General features: G+C 37.7%; 1 protein-coding gene across 2 annotated transcripts in view; it reads right to left on the reverse strand.

Annotated features, from left to right (window-relative positions):
* The window catches only part of LOC124391167 (protein kinase C-binding protein NELL1-like), a 263,303-nt gene that overhangs the window by 42,843 nt on the left and 194,029 nt on the right, over positions 1 to 26,431 (reverse strand). Inside the window, exon 15 of one of the 2 annotated variants that reach the window (XM_046857566.1) lies at positions 91 to 186. The exons of the other annotated variant lie outside the window; for it this stretch is intronic. Within the exon in view, the coding sequence (XP_046713522.1) occupies positions 91 to 186 (96 nt within the window). The remainder of the gene's footprint in view (positions 1 to 90; positions 187 to 26,431) is intronic. 2 annotated transcript variants of the gene reach the window in all.

The following is a 26,431-nucleotide window of genomic DNA, read 5'->3' on the forward strand; positions in this document are numbered from 1 at the left end:
TACTTGAGAATCATCGAGGAGTGAAGATGCACAGAAGTCCCCTGAATGTTCAAAGAAGCTGTAATCAGAATATATAGAGGAGATGTTTACCTGTCTCACAAAGGTGTCCAGTAAAGCCTGAAGCACACACACATGTGTTTGGAGCTTCACAAGTTCCTCCATTGAGGCAGGGGTCCTTACAAAATGCTGGCAGAAGGAAACAGACACTTATCAGTCTTGGGTTGTAATGTTGCTAGTGTTTTCAGCATAAAAGTTCACACTTCAATCCAAGGCTACATTTTATCAAATTAAAAAGAAACAGCTGAACTAAGAAAAAAAAATGATGACACAGAAAATATGACCTAATATGTAACAGGTGTTGTATGTAAAAAAAAAGTGTTTTCCCTTCACGGTTAATAAATGAATTATTTACATTTTAAGTTTACCAGCATTGTTATCATTATCATTTGAGTATTGTGACCTGCTACCCACAGAAATTTAGTTGTGTTTACAATTAACTAACATGCACAACAGTATTGATCATCTTTTTCACTAAATCATCTTTAACATTGCCACATGCTTAATAGGATCCACAGACAAGGTGAGTTTGTCCAATACAAAAAGTTTTTTGGGGTTTTTTTTACTGCTCACTTGCATGGTCCCCTCAATTATACATGTCACAGTCGCTGAGCCTGGTCGGGACTCAGAGTGTGCACCCACCACCCGGAGAAGTTCCCTCACTCATACACTCAGAAAGAAGAGGTGGGGGTTGGGTGACATCACATCAGCAAGGTGAGCTAAATCCAAATTAATATTATGGATGACAGAAAAGGTCTTAATTCTCAGGATCCCAATTCAAAAAAAAAGGAAAAGAAGTAGGGTGGAAATGTGCAAAAGATAAAGGTATGTGCAAAAGATAAAGGTATGCAGCTCTATCACTCATCTCATTATAAGGATAGTAATGGCAAATACATTTAATAAAATAAGTCAATAACTGTATATTACTTAGTTTATGGTGTGTTGCTTGCTATGCTTTTATGCATATAGCAACAATATTTATTTTGGCTGCATAACATTATAATTTATAGCATGCAGTTTATAATAATGTGTGTAGCAACAAAACAATTACAGCCTAATTAGTCTAGTTGGATTGTAGTTAAACTAGCAGCACGTATTGATTTGGTTGCCTTTAATTGAGGTGATTTCATAAAGGTTTTCTGTGACTGTACTGAATAAGTCCTGAACTGAGTTCGGTAAGGGGAATCTTACTTCTGTACTTTTATTTAAGTGAAATTTTAAAGGGAGCAGATTTACTTTTACTGGAGTAATATTTTACCTACTGTATCTCTACTTTTACTCTAGTACATGCTTTGAGCCATTTAGCAGATTACAGTTTTATACATTTTTATTTGTAAAGTGCTTTTAACAATGGTATCAAAGCCACTTTACGGAGGTAAAGCAGTTATAAAGTTGAATAAAATGTGTAAATTTAGTGCCAATAAGTTTTGCATGAGGAAGAATCCTTGAGAGAAACCAGCCTCAGAAGGGAACTCATCCTCATCTGGGTGGCATCAAATGTCCATTTATTACAGTCTTTGTTGATGTGGGCATTGATGAGCTCTTAAATGCAATTGCCTGATATTAAGATTATTCCATATTTCCCATTTTACACAGGTTTTGTTCACATATTTACTAAAGTTTAAGCAGGCGGTGGGGGAAGTGGTAGATAGGTGGTGCAAGGTTCTGGGTTACTGATTAGAAGGTCAGAAGGCTGACCCTGCACTCTGACCACAGCTTTCTACATAGCTGGAATATGTGAAGAAATACCAATCTCCCTGTGGGATCAATAAATTATTCTTAAAAAATAAAAAATAAAAGTAGTATGCTCATGAAACACTAGTAATAGAATTTGCCAACATTGTTACCATGATCAGTTTTGTGACCTGCAAGCTGCCAAAACTTTGTTGCATGTACAATTAACCAACATGTTTCAACATGTACACTGTCCCTGTGCACGAAGATATAAGCGGATGTGTCTACTTGATCGAAAATAAAATACTAAATAGATATAAAAAAAGAAAGCTGCCAATAGATTTGCTAGTGTTTTGTGCAAAACCTTGTCATGCTCTGCTGTTTTTCTATCTGGTAATATTGCTTATTGTTAGACACAATGGCAAAAATAATTACTGGGAACAAATTCTTTCACACTCAGCATAATTTCTTCTTTTATTGCTCATTTGTCTGCTGGGTGAATTTGGCTGACGGTCGATCTGGCTGCTGTTTTACCTAAATGTTCAGGTGTTGCTGTATAACCAGCATAAAAGTAAACATTATAGTAAAATAATTGTGCATTTGGAATTAGTGTGTTCAAGCAGCTTCATCTTATTACAGCTTTGTTAAAGGTGTGGGTCTATTGCTATTTTATGCATTTTGTATTTATACTGTTAAAGAGATGGATTGTTATGTTAAACATGGCCAAAGTTTCAAAAAACGAATCTTTCTGTTTCAAATACACTCCTTTCTGGTTATTATTAGTTTTGAGCTTTTTCAAGTATGGCCCATTTATGACTTTATGAAGGCCGTAATTCCTTGGTATGGGCACTTCTCAGCAACAGCAACTTCTTAGTTTTAATTTAGTGCTTACCAAATAGACACATCTTGCTTTAGTCTTTGTTGCTGCTGTTGTTCTTGATGCTCAATTTCAAACTAAGGTCCCGAATCTGGATCAGATATACAGTGCAACATCAATACTTAACAAAAATTGTGAATTACTTGTAATGTTTTAGTTACTACTTTAAATGAATAATACAATAATAAATAGTTTTCAAACATTGTTATGTAATTTTTTAGAACAAACTGTTTTGGAACTTTCAAGCCACTCGCGGTACTATCGAGGTTGTTCCACTGTATATGGCTGGATCTGATTGTTAGCCATAGTTCATTGAAGACTATAACGTTTTTGTTCCTGTTTTATTTATAGCAATGTCACAGCTTGCATCAAAAGCTTGCGCAAAAGCTGAGGGTGCTCGCAGTCTTTAGCGCCACCCACGACACACCTCCAGGAACCTGGCTGTTTTCGCAGTGAAGTGCAAAGCTGTATCTTTCTTTTATAAATCTGATCAAATAAATCTGATGACTTTTTAATATGAATGATGCAATACTGCTCAGTAGATACTCAAGATTTAAATGAGATTGGCCAAAACTGTGTGCTATGTCCAGTTTAACAGAATTATTTTCTATATGGATCTATACAAATGATGAAATAAAACATAATATAAGATTTATAGGTTTTTAATACACTGTAGCTCGACAATTTTGCAGTAATTTAAGAACTTCTAACTCTGAATTAACTCACAGTGAATCAATGCAAGCTAGACAATTTAGACGAGACCCATCATCTTTAGCTTAATTGTACACCTCTGTCATTTAAAAGCATCAGCTAAAATAATGAATGTATTGGATTTATTTTATTTTATTGGACATTATTATACCAGAATGCCAATGTACCAAAATAAAAGTCAAATTTAAATAGAAAATGTTGTCAAATAATTAAGACAAGTTTAAATAAATTAAAGTTAACAAGTTAACTGTAAAAACAGCTGTTTAAATGTGTAAAACTGGCAAATCCCATTCCCATTTTTTTTTTACAGTAATGTACACTATATTTCCAAAGTATTGGGTCACCTGACCTTTCCTGCTATATGTGGTTCTTTTCCAAACTGTTAACATAACGCTGGAGGCAAAGGACATCTTTAGATGCACTATAATATTGAAATAAAAATAAAAATCACTTGAACTTATAAGTTATATCTTTGGAGAGGAAGATCTTGAGTGGCCTGCTATAGAGCTCTGATCTCATCCTTACTGATCTGGTGGAACAGCTTCCCAGAAGAGTGGAGGGAATTATAAGAGCAAAATTGGGACTATATGTGGAATGCAATGCTCAAATATCACAAACAATATTTATGACCAGGTGACCCAATATTTTTGGAAATATAATGTATGTCCATGCATTTTTTGTCAATAAAAGCAGCATCCATAAGTCCAAAGTGAATAACTTTTCTCTTGCTTTTCTCCCTTCGTTCTATTTTGCAGAAAAACCTTTGATAAAATGAGATAAAAATCCAAGTCAAAGATCAAACATTCTTTCGAAGTCAACACTTTCAGGATTATGGCGGAGTCGTCACACTAGTCATCCCCCTTGAGATATCTGAACTCAGCTAACACCTCAAACCTCAGGCAGCTTCCTTCCTACCACTTTTCCTTGGTTGTTACTAATCCCATCATGTCTAGAAGCACAGTCAAGCACTTCCACTGTTCTGATTATGTTTAGAAGACTACACTTTGCAAATCTATCATTTGTGATGCATGGATTTATAATCCCACTATCATGTGTCACCCAAAACAGGATGGAAGCCCTTTTGAGTCTGAATCCTGCTTCCTGTAAAATAATCTAAATCTACATCCAGAATTAAAGTTGCTATAAAGAAGTGTTGTGAAAAAAAATACTGACTCGAATTAATTCAATGGAAACTGTGTATCCAGTACTCATCTATAATTGTAAAGAAATCAATGCTTTTTTCTTTTTTTACAGTGTCCTAAATTTATATCCTGTAAAACATTTTCAATTGTTTTCTCTTCAGTTTACAGCATCTACGAAATGCAGCAACAACATACATCATCCTGCAACTCATAAGATGAAGTGCGGGTGTTACTTTTTGGGGTTTCAGGAAAAAAGTTCATTGTCTAAATCTATTTCCTGGAATAAAACATGTTTTCATGATTTATTATTTTTTTCAAACCTTTGCAAGCAATAAAATTACAATTACAGGACCATTGTACAAAGTAACCAAATACAAGAACAATGCTAAACCTGAATACATGTAGAGCTAACAATTCTGATATGCTCTGGTGATTACTAATGAAGATGTGAGGTCAGACATAGAAGAGGCAGAGCAATAAAAACAGATTAACAATAAAGGAGAAAAAAGAACTTATGAGAGCAAGAACTCAAGGTATTTTGCAAAATAATCCTATTATCTTATTTCTTTCTGTTGTGGGAGTAGTGTTGTGCCAGATGGTCATTACTGCAGAAGCAGCACAATGAAACCACACAGTGAAGATTACAGAACAGAAACAACAATATTGAGTAAACAAGAGATTAACAGAAAGTGCGATCACACACAAGCAAAGGTCACTGTAAAAACAGGGACGGCTGGTTCTAAAATCACAGCAATAAATATTACGCTGCTCTGAAGAACTACTGTACTGTTACACATTCAATGTTCCATGCCAACAATATAAAATATAAAAAAATAATAACAATAGTATAAAATATAATTATTAAAAAATATATATATATTTTCGTAAAAAAAAAGAAACCCAAATAATTAACAAGAAACATTCTCAGGGAAACATTTATAACTATATGCTTCTCTTTTTTCCATTAGCTTTGCAATTGTCCTGCTTTTCTTTTTGCATGATTCACTGAAGCAGAAATGGCACACTTTCCTGTCCAATAACTATTGTACTTATCATGAAATGCAAAGAATTAACAATCGTAGAAGAGAGGCAAGTGAAGGGTATTATAATGAACAGGTAAGCAATGTAAAAGCAAGGCCTTCACTGCTTGCCTTAAAACCAGAATCACTCAATTACATTTTAATATATTTTTTCCATGAACATGTATTAAATTATTCCCAATAATTATTTTCTCGATTTCATTTCCTTTTCTTTTCTCTTGGTTTTGCTGCTTCCAGGAGTGTAGGTATATAATAGATTCTATCCAATCATATGTCTACCATTACATGTTCCCAGGGTCAAAAGAATTCTGCCTTGAGGCCTTCAGTGTGTGCCTGTAGCTTATGATACATGCAAATGAAACCGTTGCTTTAACCATTTAGATTTCAAGTTGACAACACCAGGGCCATCTAGCAGGTGCACAAAACATCTGCATTTTCATATCATTTGATTGGATGGTCAGAGAGTGCACCAGTCAGAGCTCGTAAACCACATCTGTAGCAAACTGTACAACTTGCTGAACTGTGCTCATTGGGTTTCTTGCTTCAGTAATTCCATTCATTGTCATTGTATGAAATACCTTGTAATGTACAGTAGTGCTCTGTAATACTTTGTTTCTGTATATAGTAATGATGGGTTTTGACAATTATGGTATAAAGAGGTGTTTAGTCAGGACACCACTGAAGGCATAGGTATGAAATGCACGGTCTGGAAACTAGGAAACTAGGAAATGTGAAACAGCAGTAAACTAAATGAGCTCACCAACAGCATGTGACTGAGAGTCTCTTGAAGTAAGTGTGTGTGTGTGTGTGTGTGTGTGTGTGTGTGTGTGTGTGAGTGTGTGTGTCTATATATATATATATATATATATATATATATATATATATACAGTGGAACCTCGGGTTACGAACGCCCAGGCATACGTATAATTCAGGTTACGAATCGCAGTTCATCAAAATTTTTGCCCTGGTTACGAACAATATATCGATACGAACGCCGCCACCAAAAACGCAGGCAAGTTGGTTGTTTTGCTCTATCCACGCAGCTCGTCACATCAGTTAGCGTCCTGTGTCCCTAGCGAGAGCATCGTGTTACTTATCCGCTTGAACTTTTCCCGGCAGCAGCGTAACAACTCGTTAGTTGATGCTCGTGGAATGATGAGATGGACAACATTAGCCGATGCATAACCACTTTACTTGTTTTTATGAAGATAGATTAGCAGGGTTACAGTCTTTTCCGAAGTACAATACCCATAATGAATTTCACTCTGGACTTCAATACCAACTGATAGTAGCCTTAAAGAAACAGCTCTCATTTTCCTCTAATGCAACAATTGTCTCAGCGTTCGTGTTAATAACACTGTCTTTAATATTCTATAATATAATATATAATAATATATAATAATATAATATAATAAGATTCTCCTTCCAAACAATAACTCTCCCTCCTCCCCTTCTACGAACGTCTTCTCCTGCAGCGAGTCTTCTCAAAGGAAAGTACCGGTAAAGATCTTTTCCTCTTTTGTATGTTTTTATGTGGTATGATTTTAATATAACATGTTAAAAGTAAATAATATTAGTGAATATTGGCTTTATTTTTATTTAAGTAATATTTTGGTTGTCCAGAACGAATTACCAAGTTTCTGTTCATTATTATGGGGAAATTTGTATCGGGATACGAACTTTTCAGGTTACGAATAAAGTACCGGAACGAATTAAATTCGTAACCCGAGGTTCCACTGTATATATATATATATATATATATATATATATATATATATATATATATATATATATATATATATATATAATATAATATGTGTGTGTGTGTGTGTGTGTGTGTGTGTGTGTGTGTGTCTAATTGGTAACACCTGTTTTCAATCAGTATGAGGGAGTGTGAGAGCAAGTGTGTCTTGAGAGTTAGCATCCATGTACTCCATTCTTGCATGCTGTAGCGACTGCAGAGAGCTGGAGTGTTTTCCTGGCTGAGAGTTGACAAGGCTGATAAGCATATTTTTTTCATATTAGAAACTGAACCTATACTCATGCAATTGTGGCCAGTTGTGACTCAGCGGCTCTGGGCTGTCTTGTTTCTCTTTCTAAACAACAGTGGTGGACAGTAATGAAGTAAAAATAATTTGATACTGTACTTAAGTTGCGTATCTGTACCTTGCTGAATTATTTCAATTTGGGAAAACTTTAACTTTACTACATTTCAAAGCCAAATATTGTAAAACTAAATTTTGTAAAATTGGTCATTACTTTTTATTTATGAGTGGATAAAAACTTAATTGATCAATTACACAGCAAACCACCAATCGGGGTAAAGCACGTTTTTTTTCTTCAACTTGTTTTGTTTGCCGTATTTGAAATTGTGTATCCCTACTATGCCACAAAAACAGTTTCTTCCACACTGTAGTCAGCCTGCTGAACAGTGCCCCACTTACCCTCCGATGACCCCCTTCAAAAACTTTTGGACAGTCACTTTCATATTCTAAATTGCACTACTTTTCATGCAAACTCACACTTCTGTATACAATATTTATTTCATTCTAGCTTGAGCTTCTAGCTCTACTTCATGTCTGTATATGTTTGGACAGCCACTTTCACGTTTACATTCTAAATTGCACTACTTCTCATGCAAAGCCACTTAATTTAATATAGTTTCTATTAAAACTGTGTACACATTTCATATGTGTACATGTTTGCATCTGACACCAAGACAAATTCCTAATACAGTACTGCAAAGTGCTCTTTGCTAAACCCTTTGCTGTACCTGGCAATACATTTTTTTCTGAGTCTGATTCTTTAACTCAAGTAACTCACCCACCACAGCCGATATGTTGTTTGCTTAGCTTAAGAGCATGCTAATCGGCTCTTGAGTGAGTCAACTGTTAGATCAGTTGATCAGTTGAGAGCAGTTTATATCCCGGGCCATATAAATTGAAGAGCAGACACACTTTTGTGTTTTGCCGAGGCCCGGGGAATGGAGGCTCCACTCCAGGGTGGTGGAGCAGATATGGCAGAGATATTACAGAGCCCAGGTGGAGTTTTTGCAGGAACAGTTTGCCACAGGATTGGCTCTGTCAGTCCAATGGTTTACGTGTTCGCTAACATGGCTTATAGTACCCCGCCTGCGGGGCAGTTGCTGGGGAACCCCCCCTCGTGACGCATTTCTTACGCGGCACCCAGAGGCTGAGGCCCAGGATACGACCCAGAGTGCCTGTGTGGGACTTCTATCTGAGCCCCCCTTCGAGCCCTTGGCCGAGGTAGCCCTTAAGTATTTGTCGGTAAACACAGCCTTTCTTCTGGCCTTAAGAGGGTCGGGGACCTAAAGGCTCTTTCCGGGGCCCAGTTCTCTCCTGGAGTTTGCCCCTGGCATGGCCAGCACTTTTCTCTACCCTAAACCTGGGTTCCCTTAGGGAACGAGACGCTGCGTCAACAGGCCATACTCCCTGCATCCCTGCAGCTTTTACCTTCTCCTTTTACAGAAGCTAATGTTTCCTGGTTTACGTGACGTCATCGACAGAGACTTGCCTATTGGCCATATTCACACGTGATTCAGAGCGCGGACAACGCGAGGTGGTCCCGAAGCGTTTCGACGCAGCGTCTCGCAACCCTAGTCTCAGGGAATTAGGGTTACATAAGTAACCTAGTGACGTTTTGCTGGTTGTGAAAAATGACTGAAAAAATGCTACATAAAAAGCAGCTTGAAAAGCGTTGTATTACATTACAATATTGATTATATTTTTTTATGGCCTATTAGGATTATTTTTGTGTTTTGGTGTATTCATTGTTAAAATCATGTGCAAAATATGTAAAGGTTGTACTTTCTGATACACTATTATTTTTTTTATTATATTCATTCATTCATTCATTCATTCATTCATTCATTTATTTAATGTAACAAGTGTCCAGAAAATCATGTTTTAATAAAGTAAATGTGTGTTGCTCTTGTATAAGCTAAAAATGTGACTTAAAACCTTTTTATATATTCAATATATTCATTTTCAAATCATTTTCAGAAAAAGAAGAGTGAAAGATTTTTTTTTAAATAAGAAATAGGGATGAAATGTGGAAGGATATATATATATATATATATATATATATATATATATATATATATATATATATATATATATAAAAGGCATGATAGGAAGCCACTTTGTGCTCTCTGGCAGGGCAGAATAATATAATGAGAAAATAATCTTAGGTCTTTCCCTCTCTTTCTCTCGCTGATTAAAAAGAGAAAGCTGTGATTACTGTGTGACAAATTGCTGCAGGACTGACAGAGCAATCGCCGATTTCTCACATGCTTCATGTTCAGACAATGAAGGTGCAAATTGGATGGAAAGGGATGAAGGATGTCAAAAAGAAGAAAGATGTTAAGGGACGTTCTATAGATTTGCATCTATGGGGCAATGCCTATGATTTGTCCTCTACACTCCCTCGTTGCCTGGTAACATATGGACCTTTACCAGCACTGTGCTTATGTTGGATTCTGTAATTAAGACTGGATAAAATTTACTCAAACTTCGCTCTTGTTAATTTTGTTTATTTTAGTTGTTGTGTGTTTTAGGTCTACTACCTATATAAAGATACAGGGCATGAAAATAAAAGCATGCCTCTTTGAATTTTATGGTTTTACTTTTTCTTATTATTACTTATTTTACAAAAATGAAGCCATAATGGAGAAGCCATGTGTGACAATCTAAGTACACCTTTTGATTTAATAGCTTGTAAAGCCACCTTTATCAGCAATAACAAAATCATGTTCTATTAAGACATTGTGGAGGAATTGTGGCTCACTTTTCTTAACAATGTTGCTTCCGTTCATTGAGATTTATGTTGATTTGTTAATGCACAGCTCTCCTAAGGTCCTGACACAGCATTTCATTGAGGTTGATGTCTGGATTTTGACTGGGCCCATTGCATCACCATAATTCTATTCTTTTTCAGCCATTCTCTGTATATTTGCTAGTGTGCTTGGGATCATTGTCCTATTGCATGTCCCAATTTTAGCCAAGCTTTAGCTGTCATATTAAAAATATTGTCATATACAAAAAAGATAATGGGAACACAGTTTTAGACTGAAACTACTGAAATCACATATCATCTTTTAGCAGGTGACAGGCACAAATAACAAACAGCCTGAAAGTGAACGAGATTAAAGACAAACAAAGGACAAGTTGCCAAAAAAATAATGGATGAGCTCTGTATCAATCGACTGCTCAGGCATTTTCAGTCAGAAAGATTAGATCAAGTCTGAGAAGATTTATAGTTAAGGTTAACAAAATACAGATTTGTTTTTATACAATTGCTTTTTTGTAAGTGTTTAAAAAGCATATATTTACAAATGAGTTATACAGGACTTAGACATTGACCATGACGACAATCTTTAAAGGCATTACCATGTAAAGCAACAACAACAATAATCATATCAGTAATACCAGCAAACTCTCACGCACTCATAGCCAAGCATACCCTATGGCTTCCTCCTTTAGTTAGGATAAAACACTTAGACCTGCAGAAGTCATTGCTTGCTAGTTGCACACAACATACATACATCATTTAAACCACTACAGGACAAGATTTGCTCCCTCTCCTGAGAACTGCTCTGAGGATGACCCCACATGGCAAGTCTCAAAATTCCATTTAGCAAAAAACGATCCACCTATCCTTCATCAGCTATTAGTGCCATTCATTAATCTGTCACCTCCTCTTAGGTAATAATTTTGAGCCTGAATTGTTGACTAAATTTAGCTTTTAGTCTCATTTGGGCCCATTTCACTGCACCGTCCAATCACCACACATCCATTAATCGATCGATCGATCTATCTATCGATCTATCGATCTATCGATCTATCTATCTATCTATCTATCTATCTATCTATCTATCTATCTATCTATCTATCTATCTATCCTTCATTTTTACAATTTTAATTACAGCAACAATTCTATATTTCTATCCCTTTCTGGATCCCTGTTTAATCCCAGAGCTGTACATGTGATTTATAGGAGATGGCTAAGGACTCTGAATGATCTGGGGATTTAATATGGAGAAAAGCTCTCAATTTTCTTTGACACAGTCTAATAAAGCAACATAAGAGAAGATTCAGTGCTGCCAAAAGGTAACAGAAAATACTAAATGCAGGAGTACCAATAATTTTTGTCAAGGTATTTATTTCCCTTTTTAAAATAAAAGATACATTTGTGTCATACCTTGAGTGTAAAATGAAGCTGACCATAAAGACAGCTTGGCCATGATATTTAAAAAAAATAAAAAATAAAAAATACTGGGTTGAAAGGGAAAATACAAAACAAAAAAAATCCAACCTTCAGGTGTTTTGCGTAGGAGCTCTGCATATTAACAAGAGAGTTAACTGGAGCAGACTTCAAAAAGAGCATTTTTAGTTGATGAAAATGTGCAGGTGTTTTAAACTCTGCAATAGTAACCAACTTTGCAGTGTTTTGCGTTGGTCCGTGGATAAACTTCTAGAACTGGGATGTGGTCTATAAGACCAAAAAAATTACTTATATATAAATAAATTATTAAATCAAGAATTGCAGAAATACATACATAAATTAATATTTACATTGTGGTTAATTAAAAGATCAAAATGAAATGATCAATCTAAATTTGATTCATTTTTAAATATACTTTATTTGAGCTAGTTCTGTATCTACATTTCTACATTGCTGCATTCCTTCATTTATAAATTTCTGTGTGTACATGTTAATTCAATTCAATTCAATTGATTTTTATTTGTTTAGTGCTTTTAACAATTAACATTATTTAAATGGGGGTGGCATCCTAAACCTTAGTCCAAACCAGGATTGGTCAGCTGAGTGATCCAGACAATTTTAAAAACCAGCTAATCTAATGAAATAAAAAATACAACATTGACTATACATGAAAAAGAAAGAATTGTCCTAACAGCACTTCAGTCATGGAGAAAAGAGTTTTATACAGATTTGTCTAATAAAGATAATTAAATCCATGATTCACTGCGAAGGACCATCCATTTTAAATTACCACACTTTAGAGTGATGGAAAGCATCTAATCCATGCATTAGAAAAACATCATGTTAGTAGAACATATAAAACGTAATAAAAGTGTAATAGAACCTGCTGATGAGTTGACGTGAACTGTGAAACAATCTTTTTTTTTGACCTGACAAGGACAATGAGAGAAGGTGTGATGCTCGACACACAGCATCCCAAAACTCAGGGTCGCACCTTAGAGCTGTGAGCTAGCAACACTATGATTAGAGTTAAGTGTAAATGAGCAGGATTTATATCACACTAGTGATAGGATGGAAAGAGCGAAACCTGTTTTTATGAGGTTCGCACGAGCAACGTGATATTGCACAGATTTATCAGTTGCGCTGAAAATGCTCAGGCATGGCAACCCAAATGATTTTATTCCCTGGTCCACCATCCTGACAGATGTGTAAACAAACCATTAATAACCAACAGTGGGTGGTTATTTGCCTTATGATTCTTTTTAGTTTTGTTGGGAAATACAGCAGCATGGTTAACAACACATAGGCACTAACAGCTGTTTGCAAAATCTGCAAAAGAATGACTAACATTTTGAGAGATTGAGAAACACTTCAAGTGCAAACATAAGTAGTAGATAGAAATCTCTGATGCCATGACATTGTGACCTGGCCATGACTATAGTAAGTATTCATGTGTTCAGTAACAGTCTAGAAAAAACATCAGCTATATGGCTGAACATACATCAGGCTATATGGTTTACAAGACAGAATGTGGTGACAGGTGATATCATATATTTTGTGATGGTTGGAGCTGAAAAAGAAAAGATTAAGCTTATTTAAAAGGCAATATTAGCTACAAAGAATGAGAAAATATAGAGTGTGAAATTAAAAAGCTGTTTTGGTCATAAATTACACTGCACTGATATGTGTGACATAAGGAGGAATACTGCTACTTCTACTTCTACTACTACTACTATGACTTTCACTACTGCTAATAATAATAGTAATACTTATAATACTAATATACTAGTATAATAGTAATATACAATTCTATTGCTAATAGTAACTTCGCCACAGTACATGAAGAAGAACAAAGAAAATCCTTTAACACCAATAAAAAAGCAAAGTTACAAAATTAAATAGTTCCTGATATGTCTAAAAAAATTAAAATAATTAAACCAACAAATTTGCTCATCTTCTCACAGCTCAGCATCGGTGTCTAGCATCTGGTTTGTTTGCATGGAGTTTTATTTAGAACATTTTGTTTGGTTATTGTGGGATCAGAATCAGAACGGTTTTTATTGCCTAACACACACAAGGAATTAGTTTTGATGCAGAAGCTTCTTGGTACAACAATATTTAAATAAAAAAATAAAGAAGGTTTTATATTTGTAGTTCGGCAATAATCTCACACATTCATGTGAGGCGTAAGGTCATTATTTATTCCCATTGCTAACTCTCAGAACCATTTGCTGAAAAAACAACACAGTTTCACCTAATCTTTATCATAAAGCAGATGTTTTTGTCCAGATGTTTTCTTATGGAGGGCAAAAAATTTATAAATGCACTATACCAAACATTATGCTAAAATTATGCTATTAATAATATTAATATTAATTTAATATAAAATTATATTATTATTCCTCTCATTTATTATTTCATTATATTTACAAATAATAAATAAATACATTGATACAGTACTTTGCAATCTAATGCAGTTTTAGATTTTCAGTGCAACACAGATACAGTTTTAGTTTTCAGTGCAACTTCTAGTACAATAAGAAACAATCCAATTTATTGTACATGAAGTTCAATGCCTAAAAAGCTATTCCTAGTTTGGCCATCTCTGCTATAAAGTCTTTTTTCTGCCAGACTGTCAGAAATCTTACTTAAAATTGTGTATCGTTATCAATGGAATGCAGAAAATAATTTTTAAACACATACACGAAGAAGAAAAACAATTTGGATATGAATGGCTTTGTTTGTAAATCATTTGTTCAATCAATTATTTTTTTCATAAATTTGTGCATTAGAAGATATATTCTAAATTGAAATAAACAAATGTCTATTAAATGTTTAGATACCATATTATCCAAATTATCTGCCAAGGGAATTCACATTTGTTGTAGCAATTGTTTACATTTTACCAGCAGTTAATACGAAAACAACATATGTCATACTCTAATATCCCAAGTTTCCAAACTCAGCATTCATACTCTTTCTTTGTCATTTTTGGAGATGTTAATCAAATATCAGCCTGTGTTCCAAAAGCAGTCTGTTATGAAAAAGGCCACATGGTGAGGCACAGAAAGCTCTGTAAGTCTGCTTTGAGACCACAGACTAGAAACTGTTATGCAGACCCGCTGGAGAAAACACTGACATCAACAACATGACTAATTGCATAATGGAATACAGTAACTTCTGCATGGACACTGCATTTACAGTTAGGCAAGTACATGACTGACCACATGAAGAATTACATCAACTTCTGCATGTCAAGTCAAGTCAAGTAAAGAAAAAAGGGTGCATTGTTTTTCTAATATCAACTCTGGATTACCGAGGACCTGAAATGGAAAAGGACGCTTTTAGGCAAAATGACAAGGGAAAACTAAGGAATGTGATTGAAGAGTTGTAGGTGAAACTGAGGGAGAAGCCTGAGGGAGAAGCCAGGGTGTCAATCTTTTCCACAAAAGGCCAGTGTGGGTGCAGGTATTTATTTCAACCAATCTAGGGCCACACCTGATAGTCATTGAAAATGAAAATGTTGAAATTTAAACGGATGGAATTTGGTGTGGGCTTGGTTGGAATGAAAATCTGCACCCACACCAGCCATTTGTGGACAACTCTGGCTTAAGCAAAAAATACTAAGGTGAAATGGACTGGCATGTTTCAGATTACCTTACCTCTTTTTCTGTGATACTCAAGGGTTTCACAACTTCCAATACCCCACCTATTTGTCACTCCTGGTCAAGTAAAAGTTGTACCTCTCACACCTGAGCCTTTATAAAGAGAATGTACGTAAGATGTCCTTCCTGGTTTCTGTTTCAAAGAATATAACTCCCTCTTTAATATTAAACCTAAGATCAGCTATTTTTATTTACCTCTTGCAGTTTGCCTACCAACCACAGGTATAAGTTGGTGGTGGAGTCATTTGCAACTGCATACCTTTTCAATCTGAACTGTAACAATGCCACAGTAAAAATCAACAGAAAAGTGGACTTGTCCATGACCTTTTGGGCCATTAACAACTCGTTGACAGACCCTGCCTATCAGAGTGCCTGCTGAGCAGCACTAGCGCAACAAAGGGAATGATGCTTTTCCTCTTTCTTTTCACCCTGCACACTGCAGACTTTCAGTAAAGTTCACCTTCCTTTGCCACCTTCAGAAATTCTCTGATAAACTTGCCGGATTTGTTGGTCAGGCAGGTTGTTCTATCATCTGGCCCAACTAAGAATGCTGCTCTATGATCCTAGTTGCCTCAGTGTAGCACTCCTCCAAAATTTTAGTCCACTTGGGATGCTTTCCAGAAGGGACTGTTCTGCCTTATTGCCATGGGAGGTTACATCACATATCTGCCCCCACAGGAACGACTGTAGCACGATGGTCATGGTGATAATTATGGAGAATTATGTCACTTATCCACTTATGGTGTCCAACCTGAGCATTCATACTCTTTCTTTGTCATTTTTGGAGATGTTAATCAAATATCAGCCTGTGTTCCAAAAGCAGTCTGTTATGAAAAAGGCCACATGGTGAGGCACAGAAAGCTCTGTAAGTCTGCTTTGAGACCACAGACTAGAAACTGTTATGCAGACCCGCTGGAGAAAACACTGACATCAACAACATGACTAATTGCATAATGGAATACAGTAACTTCTGCATGGACACTGCATTTACAGTTAGGCAAGTACATGACTGACCACATGAAGAATTACATCAACTTCTGCATGTCAAGTCAAGTCAAGTAAAGAAAAAAGGGTGCATTGTTTTTCTAATATCAACTCTGGATTACCGAGGACCTGAAATGGAAAAGGACGCTTTTAGGCAAAATGACAAGGGAAAACTAAGGAATGTGATTGAAGAGTTGTAGGTGAAACTGAGGGAGAAGCCTGAGGGAGAAGCCAGGGGTGTCCAATCTTTTCCACAAAAGGCCAGTGTGGGTGCAGGTATTTATTTCAACCAATCTAGGGCCACACCTGATAGTCATTGAAAATGAAAATGTTGAAATTTAAACGGATGGAATTTGGTGTGGGCTTGGTTGGAATGAAAATCTGCACCCACACCAGCCATTTGTGGACAACTCTGGCTTAAGCAAAAAATACTAAGGTGAAATGGACTGGCATGTTTCAGATTACCTTACCTCTTTTTCTGTGATACTCAAGGGTTTCACAACTTCCAATACCCCACCTATTTGTCACTCCTGGTCAAGTTAAAAGTTGTACCTCTCACACCTGAGCCTTTATAAAGAGAATGTACCTAAGATGTCCTTCCTGGTTTCTGTTTCAAAGAATATAACTCCCTCTTTAATATTAAACCTAAGATCAGCTATTTTTATTTACCTCTTGCAGTTTGCCTACCAACCACAGGTATAAGTTGGTGGTGGAGTCATTTGCAACTGCATACCTTTTCAATCTGAACTGTAACAATGCCACAGTAAAAATCAACAGAAAAGTGGACTTGTCCATGACCTTTTGGGCCATTAACAACTCGTTGACAGACCCTGCCTATCAGAGTGCCTGCTGAGCAGCACTAGCGCAACAAAGGGAATGATGCTTTTCCTCTTTCTTTTCACCCTGCACACTGCAGACTTTCAGTAAAGTTCACCTTCCTTTGCCACCTTCAGAAATTCTCTGATAAACTTGCCGGATTTGTTGGTCAGGCAGGTTGTTCTATCATCTGGCCCAACTAAGAATGCTGCTCTATGATCCTAGTTGCCTCAGTGTAGCACTCCTCCAAAATTTTAGTCCACTTGGGATGCTTTCCAGAAGGGACTGTTCTGCCTTATTGCCATGGGAGGTTACATCACATATCTGCCCCCACAGGAACGACTGTAGCACGATGGTCATGGTGATAATTATGGAGAATTATGTCACTTATCCACTTATGGTGTCCAACCTGAATGAATCCTCCTCTTTATACCATCTATATACTCTGTCAGCCATTGTGGAATAAAAAAATAAACAGCTATTAAATTCGCACAAATATATTTGAGCTTGGGCAGTTTGCTATAGATGAAGGTTGCAAGCTCTGACTAGTGCGCTGTCTGGCCATCCAACCAAAGAATGTGAAATCAAAGGACGTGAAAATGCAGATGTGGTTAGAATCCTTATAGGGGGACTTGCTGTGGCAAAATTGCAATCTGATTAAAGCATCTGCCTTAAACAATGGATGGATGGAATGGATTCTAAGCTACTGTATGCAACACCTGCAATGTTCACAGTGATGGCTTAACCTAGACAGATAACAGTGATCCCGGCAACACGTGATGTGACGGCTGAAACCTGATTGGGTAGAAACTCAACCCAAAAATTCCTTGTAGCAGTACACCCGAGTGAAACACTATGAAATTAAGAGAATAGACTATTGGTAATAATTTAATATAAATTTATAAACACAAATATATTGAAACACAAGTAAGTGATTCTGATAGAGTTTAGGCCAGCAGAGAAGCCCTTACTGGCCCTGATGGCCTGCCACTGGACATATTGCCATGTTATTAGCACTAGTATCTAGGTCTCAGTGTGCTCTGTGTCTCTCATTTGTCTTCTCTCCATGCTTCATATTTCCTATGTCTTGTTATTTCCAGTTTTGTGCTTTGGATGTTTTGCGCAGGAAATGAGGCACAATGGATTAGTTTTTTGTGTTTAGCCATGTGTCTGTGTTAAGCCATGTTTTAACAAAATGAGCTATGAGTGGAAAATTCCCATAAATGCTTATCGAATAGAAAAAAGTGCAAAATGTTTGTGATTGCTTCTGCTGTATTCTAGGCGTGGAAAAAAAAACATTACCTATAACAGCCGAAATGTATAGATATGGAAATAAAATGGGCTTAAAATAACCAATCACAAACACACACTCATAAACTCACATATCACTGACGACACTCTAGGCTAAACTATATTGTGCTACTCTAATAAGATGAAGACACTCCTGGGGTCTCTGTAGTGTTTGTGTGTAAACTCATTACAGGCAAAGTCTCAGCTGAAAGGGCACAAACTAAAATCTGATTTAAAGTCAGAGATAACGGATTTCCTGGGTGGCATCAGTCTGTTTTGTAAATTACCTGTCACTCCACAATTCCAATCTCTGCAGGCTCACAGCTGCTTTCTCCAGCTCTCTGTAGTCAATTCATAATCAGAGCTGTATGTACATTAGCTACAAACACAACAAGAACAAATAAAAAAAACATAGCTGCAAAATATGCTCATTCACTGATGTTTTCATCTAAAATCATAAAATATATTAATTCTTCTTCTTCTCCTTGTGGCTGCTCCCATTAGGGGTCGCCACAGCGGATTATCTGGCTCCACACTACCCTTTCCTCTACATCTGCCTCTTTCAAACCAACTACCTGCATGTGTTCCCTCACCACATCCATATACCTCCTTCTTGGTTCTTCTCTTTTCCTACTTCAACTTCCTCATACAATACCATAACTCCTCTCTCTGCACCCTGTCATACGCTTCTCTAAATCCACAAACACACAATGCAACTCCTTCTAGCCTCTCTATACTTCTCCACCAACATCCTCAAAGCAAATATTGCATCCATAGTGCTCTTCCTTGGCATACTGTTGCTCATAGATGGTCACCTTTTCTCTCAGCCTGGCTTCCACTACTCTTTTCTATAACTTCATAGTGTAACTGATCAACTTTATTCCCCTGTAGTTACTGCAGATTTGAACATCTTCCTTATTCTTAAGGATCAGTACCAGCATATTCCTTTTCCATTCTCTGTTCCTTCTCACTGGCGGCACTATTTTGTGTTTTGTGTATTTGTCCTACACTGTCTTGTGTTGTCTTGCACTTTCTTGTGTTGTCTTGCACTGTCTGTCTTGCACTGTTTGCACCAGGTTGCACACAATGCACTTTATGTGGCGAGGACACTTACTAGTCCTCAGCTCTGTGTTTTTTGTTATGTAGCTTTATGTTGTAAATGTAACACCAGGGTTCAGGAGGAACGTTGTTTTATTTTAATGTGTACGGAGTCAGCTATATATGATTGAAATGACAAATGACTTGACTTGACTTTCATTCCTCAGGCATCCTCTCACCTTCCAGAATCTTGTTAACAATCTTGTCCACTGCCATCTCTCTTAAACATTTCCACGCTTCCTCCCTCTTCACATCCTTCCGCATCTCCTTCTACTCCTGCCTGCTTTTCTCATCTCTCTGCCGATCCCAATTCTGTTTTGCCAACCTCGTTCTCCTTATGCTTTTCTGCATTTCCTCATTTCACCACCACCACGTCTCTTTGTCTTTCTTTTTCTTTCCAGATGTCACATCAAGAACCTTTCTAGCTGTCTCCCTTAACACTTCTGCAGTAGTTGCCCAATCATCCAGCACCTCTTTACCACCACCGAGCCCTTGTCTGACCTCGTCCCTAAATCTCACACTACAGTTTTCCTTTTTCAGTTTCCACCATCTTATTCTTCTTTTAGTTTTCACTCTCCTTCTCATCTTTTTTACCTCCAACGCCATCCTACATACCACCATCCAATCCTGTCTAGCTACACTGTCCCCTGCCAACACCTTACAGTCCCCAATCTCTTTCAGGTTGCATCTACTACATAGAACATAGTCCACCTGTGTGCACCTTCCTCCACTCTTATACATCATCATAAAATATATTAGGTCTTGATTACTGTTCGAGAGACACAATTAGTAGATCACATGTTGTATGTATTGTATGGTGAAGTCAGTTCCATAAGAAATTTCTGGGTTCTTGGGATTTTTGAGGTTTCCTTTCCACTGGGTCTTTAAAAATAAAACTAAATAAATAAATAAAAATGGCCACCGGGCAGAGAGTAGCATGACTCAATAACTCAGTCAGTGTAATTACCATGATCTTCAGAGCAGCAGAGTTTCACTCATTTAACACATCCACATGGGAGCATTTACAGCTGAGTGCCTTATAATGGCAAGTTATTAGATTTTAAAATTCCAACAATTTCTTCACCTGAATGCAAATGTCAATCTTTCTCTATTTCTCACACAAGTACACACAAATACATGTGGCTTGTCAGGGGATAGAGCTTGTTGTATCATGCCTGTATCAGTCCTAATTGGGTTGAATAAAACTCTGGGAAAAAAATCCTCTGGGAAATTACAGGCAGTGGACATAAAGTGTGTCATGCTGCCATCATCACAATCACATTAAGCAGTAAATAGATGATTTCAGTGTTTCTCATGCACTTGTGTACTACAGTTTTAGAAGAATAAAGAGAGGACAAGAGTGTCACTTCAGTTGTAATACACACGCACACTTTCTCTTCATTTGTGGTGATCAGTCAGCAGTGAGATTAGCTGTTCTTCTTAAGGATGATCGTTTCAGGCGTGGATGCTGATGCTACTTATTTACACACCAGGTGTCATTCTTTCTTTCTTTCTTCTTTCTTTCTTTCTTTCTTACTTTCTTTCTTTCTATCTTTTTTTTCTTTCTCTCTCTCTCTCTCTCTCTCTCTCTCTCTCTTTCTCTGTCTCTCTCTGTATTTCCTTTAAGCTTTGTATGTATTATATATTCAGTTTCATTTTTAAGAAGTAATAACAATATATAAACTGTTCCAAAAAATTGCTATGCGTGTGTCACACCGAAAAAATGATTGACAGCGGTGTCTCCATGGCAATGGTACCAGGCAAAACTGTAGAAATTATGTGCAGTGAACGCTGTTAGAATGTGTACTCCCAGTTTTTTTCTTCCTCTGTACAAATAATAAAATTATTTATACTAGTTGTACATGTAGACACACACGCACATACACATACAGTACAAATTTCACTCCTGCTGGAAAGCCTTGAGACATTTATTAAGGACTGAAACCTGTCATGGATTGCAAAATTCACATTCAGGCTCTTAACAGTAGCTCTCCAAAGGCTTTGATTTTTTTGTTCCTAGTAAGAATTTAGGACTTGCGCATTTAAACCCATGAACCAATTTCGATATTTACAATATGGCTTCAGAACACTGTGGTTTGTGTAGAATGAATGGATCAGTTCTACAGGAAAAATTCAGTACCACACACGATTCTCTAATCAGATGGTGCAGATCGCCAAAAAAGCCTGCATGTCATTCTGAGGAAATATTGTAAAAAACACAGCCAACAACCAAAATAGTTTATCGACATTTAGAAATTGAGGACAACATGATTGGGAACGTGACTCAGCAGTGTGAAAAAGGTCATTGCCGATTATATTTGAGGTGTAAACTCTGGTTCATTTCCTACCATACAGAGGTGTGAGAAAGGCTCTGAAGGTCAGCACTCATCTGCACAGAGGGGTTGCATTTATTATTAATACATATATAGGCTTCTTAAAGTTGGAGGCAAGGTGTGTGGTATATTTCTTTAAGATTTTTTTTTTTTTTTTAAATACTTAAAAAAAAATTTTTTTTTAAAGTATTTTTTTTGACATTGCACCCATTTTATGGTTTTGGACTTTAATGGGCATGTAGGTGAAGGGAACAGAGGTGATGAGGAGGTGATGGGTAGGTATGGTTTTAAGGAGAGGAATGTGGAAGGGCAGATGGTGGTAGATTTTGCTAAAAGGATGGAAATGGCAGTGGTGAACACTTATTTTAAGAAGAAGGAGGATCATAGGGTGACGTATAAGAGTGGAGGAAGGTGCACACAGGTGGACTATGTGCTATGCAGGAGATGCAACCTGAAGGAGATTGGCGACTGTAAGGTGTTGGCAGGGGACAGTGTAGCTAGACAGCATAGGATGGTGGTCTGTAGGATGGTTTTGGAGGCGAAGAAGAGGAGGAGAGTGAGGACTGAAAGAAGAATAAGATGGTGGAAACTGAAGGAGGAAGAGTGTAGTGTGAGGTTCAGGGAAGAGGTCAGAGAGAGGCTCAGTGGTGTTAAGGAGGTGTTGGATGATTGGGCAACTACTGCAGGAGTGATGAGGAGGCAGCTAGAAAAGTACTTGGTGTGACATCTGGAAATAGAAAGGAAGACAAGGAGACGTGGTGGTGGAATGAGGAAGTGCAGGAGAGCATAAGGAGAAAGAGGTTGGCAAAACAGAAGTGGGATAGACAGAGTGATGAGAAAAGTAGGCAGGAGTACAAGGAGATGCGGCAGCAGGTTGAAAGGGATGTGGCGAAAGCCAAGGAAAAGGCATATGAGGAGCTGTATGAGAGGTTGGACACTAAGGAAGGAGAAAAGGATTTGTACCGATTGGCCAGGCAGAGGGACCGAGCTGGAAAGGATGTACTGCAAGTTAGAGCAGTAAAGGATGGAGAGGAAATGTGTTGACTAGTGAGGAGAGTGTGTTGAGAAGGTGGAGGAGTATTTTGAGCAGCTGATGAATGAGGAAAATCAGAGAGAGAAGGTTGGATGATGTGGAGTTGGTGAAGCAGGATGTAGATAGGATTAGTAAGGAGGAAGTGAGAGCAGCGATTAAGAGGATGAAGAGTGGAAAGTCGGTTGGACCAGATGACATACCGGTAGAAGCGTGGAGATGTTTAGGAGAGATGGCAGTGGGTTTTGACCAGATTGTTTAACAGGATTTTGGAAGGTGAGAAGATGCCTGAGGAATGGAGAAGAAGTGTGCTGGTACCGATCTTTAAGCATAAAGGAGATGTGCAGACCTGCAGTAACTACAGGGGTATTAAGTTGATCAGTCACACCATGAAGTTATGGGAAAGAGTAGTGGAAGCCAGGCTGAGAGAAGAGGTGACCATCTGTGAGCAACAGTATGGTTTCATGCCGAGGAAGAGCACCACAGATGCCTTATTTGCTTTGAGAATGTTGATGGAGAAGTATAGAGAAGGACAGAAGGAATTGCATTGTGTATTTGTGGATTTAGAGAAGGCGTCGACAGGGTGCCAAGAGAGGAGTTGTGGTATTGTATGAGGAAGTCAGGTGTGTCAGAGCAGTATGTGAGGGTGGTGCAGGACATGTATGAGGACAGTGTGACGGCAGTGAAGTGTGCAGTAGGTATGACAGACTGGTTTAGGGTGAAGGTTGGACTGCATCAAGGATCGGCCCTGAGCCCTTTCCTGTTTGCAGTGGTGATGGACAGGTTGACGGACGAGGTCAGACAGGAGTCTCCTGGACTATGATGTTTGCGGATGATATTGTGATTTGTTGTGAGAGTAGGGAGCAGGTTGAGAAGAGCCTGGAGAGGTGGAGATATGCGCTGGAGAGAAGGGGAATGAAACTCAGTAGGAGTAAGACAGAATACATGTGTGTGAATGAGAGGGAGGGCAGTGGAGTGGTGCGGTTGCAGGAGAAGAGCTTGGAAGGTGGAGGAATTCAGGTACCTGGGGTCAACAGTGCAAAGTAATGGAGAGTGTGTTAGAAGTGAAGAAAAGAGTGCAGGCAGGGTGGAGTGGGTGGAGAAGAGTGACAGGAGTGATTTGTGATAGTAGGGTATCTGCAAAATTGAAAGGAAAGTTTATAGGACTGTGGTGAGACCTGCGATGTTGTATGGTTTAGAGACAGTGGCATTGAGTAAAAGGCAGGAGGTGGAGCTGGAGGTAGCAGAGCTGAAGATGTTGAGGTTTTCGTTGGGAGTGACGAGGATGGATAAGATTAGAAATGAGTTTATTAGAGGGACAGCGCATGTAGGATGTTTTGGTGACAAGGTGAGGGAGGTGAGATTGAGATGGTTTGGACATGTGCAGAGGAGGGACATGAATTATATTGGTAGGAGAATGCTGAGGATGGAGCCACCAGGTAGAAGGAAAAGAGGAAGGCCAAGAAGGAGGTTCATGGATGTGGTAAGGGAAGACATGCAGGTAGTTGGTGTGAAAGAGGCAGATGTAGAGGACAGGGTGGTATGGAGACGGATGATCCGCTGTGGCGACCCCTAATGGGAGCAGCCGAAGAAGAAGAAGAAGAAGAAGAAGAAGAAGAAGAAGAAGAAGAAGAAGAAGAAGCACCCATTTTATGGTTTTTATCTTGAATTATTTTTGTGTCCCTTATTAATTAGCTGTACAAGTTTATTTCTGTTGTGTGTGAAATTCATTGGAATGTGGAAGACTGTGACATGTTTATTAGGTGTGGAAATGCAACACATCCAGCTGTGTCCCGACTGACGGATGATTATCAACTCCTCTTTCTTTCGGCTTCTTCCATTAGGGGTCGCCACAGCGGATCCTCCGCATGTTTGATTTGGCACATGTTTTTACACTGGATGCCCTTCCAAACACAACCCTCACCATTTATCCGGGCTTGGGACCGGCACTAAGGGGTTGGTTCCCTGAGCGGTGAGAGCGCCACATCCTAACCACTAGACCACCAGGGGCCCGACGGATGATTATCAACTACCAGTGCATAATTCACAGTGGCAATCAAACATTCTGACTTCACTCTGGAGATATGTAGAGAAACATCTGCCTTGGTGTGAGGGGAAACATACAATAATCTAGCAGATGCCACGTGTTGGCATGTTTCGAGTAGGTGGGAGAAAACCAGACAACTCTGAAGAAAACCCAAGAAGAGCATGCACAAACAGCTCAAAATGTAAAATATGGTAAATATGCCTTAACAAGGTTTCCTGACATATTTTTTTACTTTGAATTATATGGTTTTGTGGAACTCTTCGGAAACAACTCTGATGTAAAATAATTCATCAACCACCAACGCACACCCATCAGTGGCTTCATTCAACATTTTGGCTTCACTAAAAGAAGTTTATAATGACCACTGTGTGCTTTTCAAAAGCAACAAGAGAGTGACAGTAAATAGGAGTCTAATACATTTTCTCTCCTTACAATCTTATACCGTACACAAAACGACATTATCTGTGATCTTCCTAATATGCTGCTCTAGTCTGTATAATATTAGTTTTTTCTCCAGAGCTACAGAATGAACCTTTCTAAGAAATGACAGCTGATGTAATTCACTGCATTGCACACTCTCCAAACTAGACATTTATGTGTAAGTATAGGTGATAATAATCACCCTTCCAGGTCTCACAAAAATGATATTTTTTCTCATTCTTTTTATCTGTTCATATCCAAATTTGAATTAAGTATAAACGAATACTTCTGTGCAATTCATAACAGAGTAGTTATTCATTATAACTACAACCCCAATTCCAAAAAAGTTGGGAAGCTTGTAAAATGTAAATAAAATAAGAATGCAATGATTTGAAAATCTAATGAATCCATTTTTTATTCATAATATAACTAACAAACAAAAAAACATGTTTAACCAGGGAATATATAAAAATATATGGAAAAAAATAAGGTACAGTGGAACCCCGTTGTAGGAGCATAATTCGTCCTTGAAAATTGCTCGTAGGTCCATTTGCTCGTATGTTCGAACTGATTTTCCCCATAGGAATGAATGTAAAAGTGATTTAATCCGTTCTGAGATCTCATCCGATCGCTTATTTCTGCACTTAAAAAGTATTTGTAGCCTATTTTAACAAACAAATACACCGCAAATGACTGTAATATAAACATAATTTAACACTTACTCATGTGGTAGTGTTTGATTGCGAGTGTGAGACGTGCTCCATGCTCGTAACCTTCTCGGTTTCCATGGTAATTCTATTTACTTTCGTTTTCACAGCACCATCACTGATTTTCTGGGGAGACATTTTTCAAGATTTCTAGTGAAATAAAAATATAAAACTAAAAAAAGTTACTGTGGGAGAGCGTATGAATACGGGAGCCACTTTTATTTTTTATTTTTTTGTGTCGGTCTACTTAGTGCCCCACGCAGCACGTCTCTGACGCGCACACACACACGCACGCGC

The sequence above is a fragment of the Silurus meridionalis genome, chromosome 9 (genome assembly GCF_014805685.1).
Source record: "Silurus meridionalis isolate SWU-2019-XX chromosome 9, ASM1480568v1, whole genome shotgun sequence".
NCBI lineage: Eukaryota > Metazoa > Chordata > Actinopteri > Siluriformes > Siluridae > Silurus > Silurus meridionalis.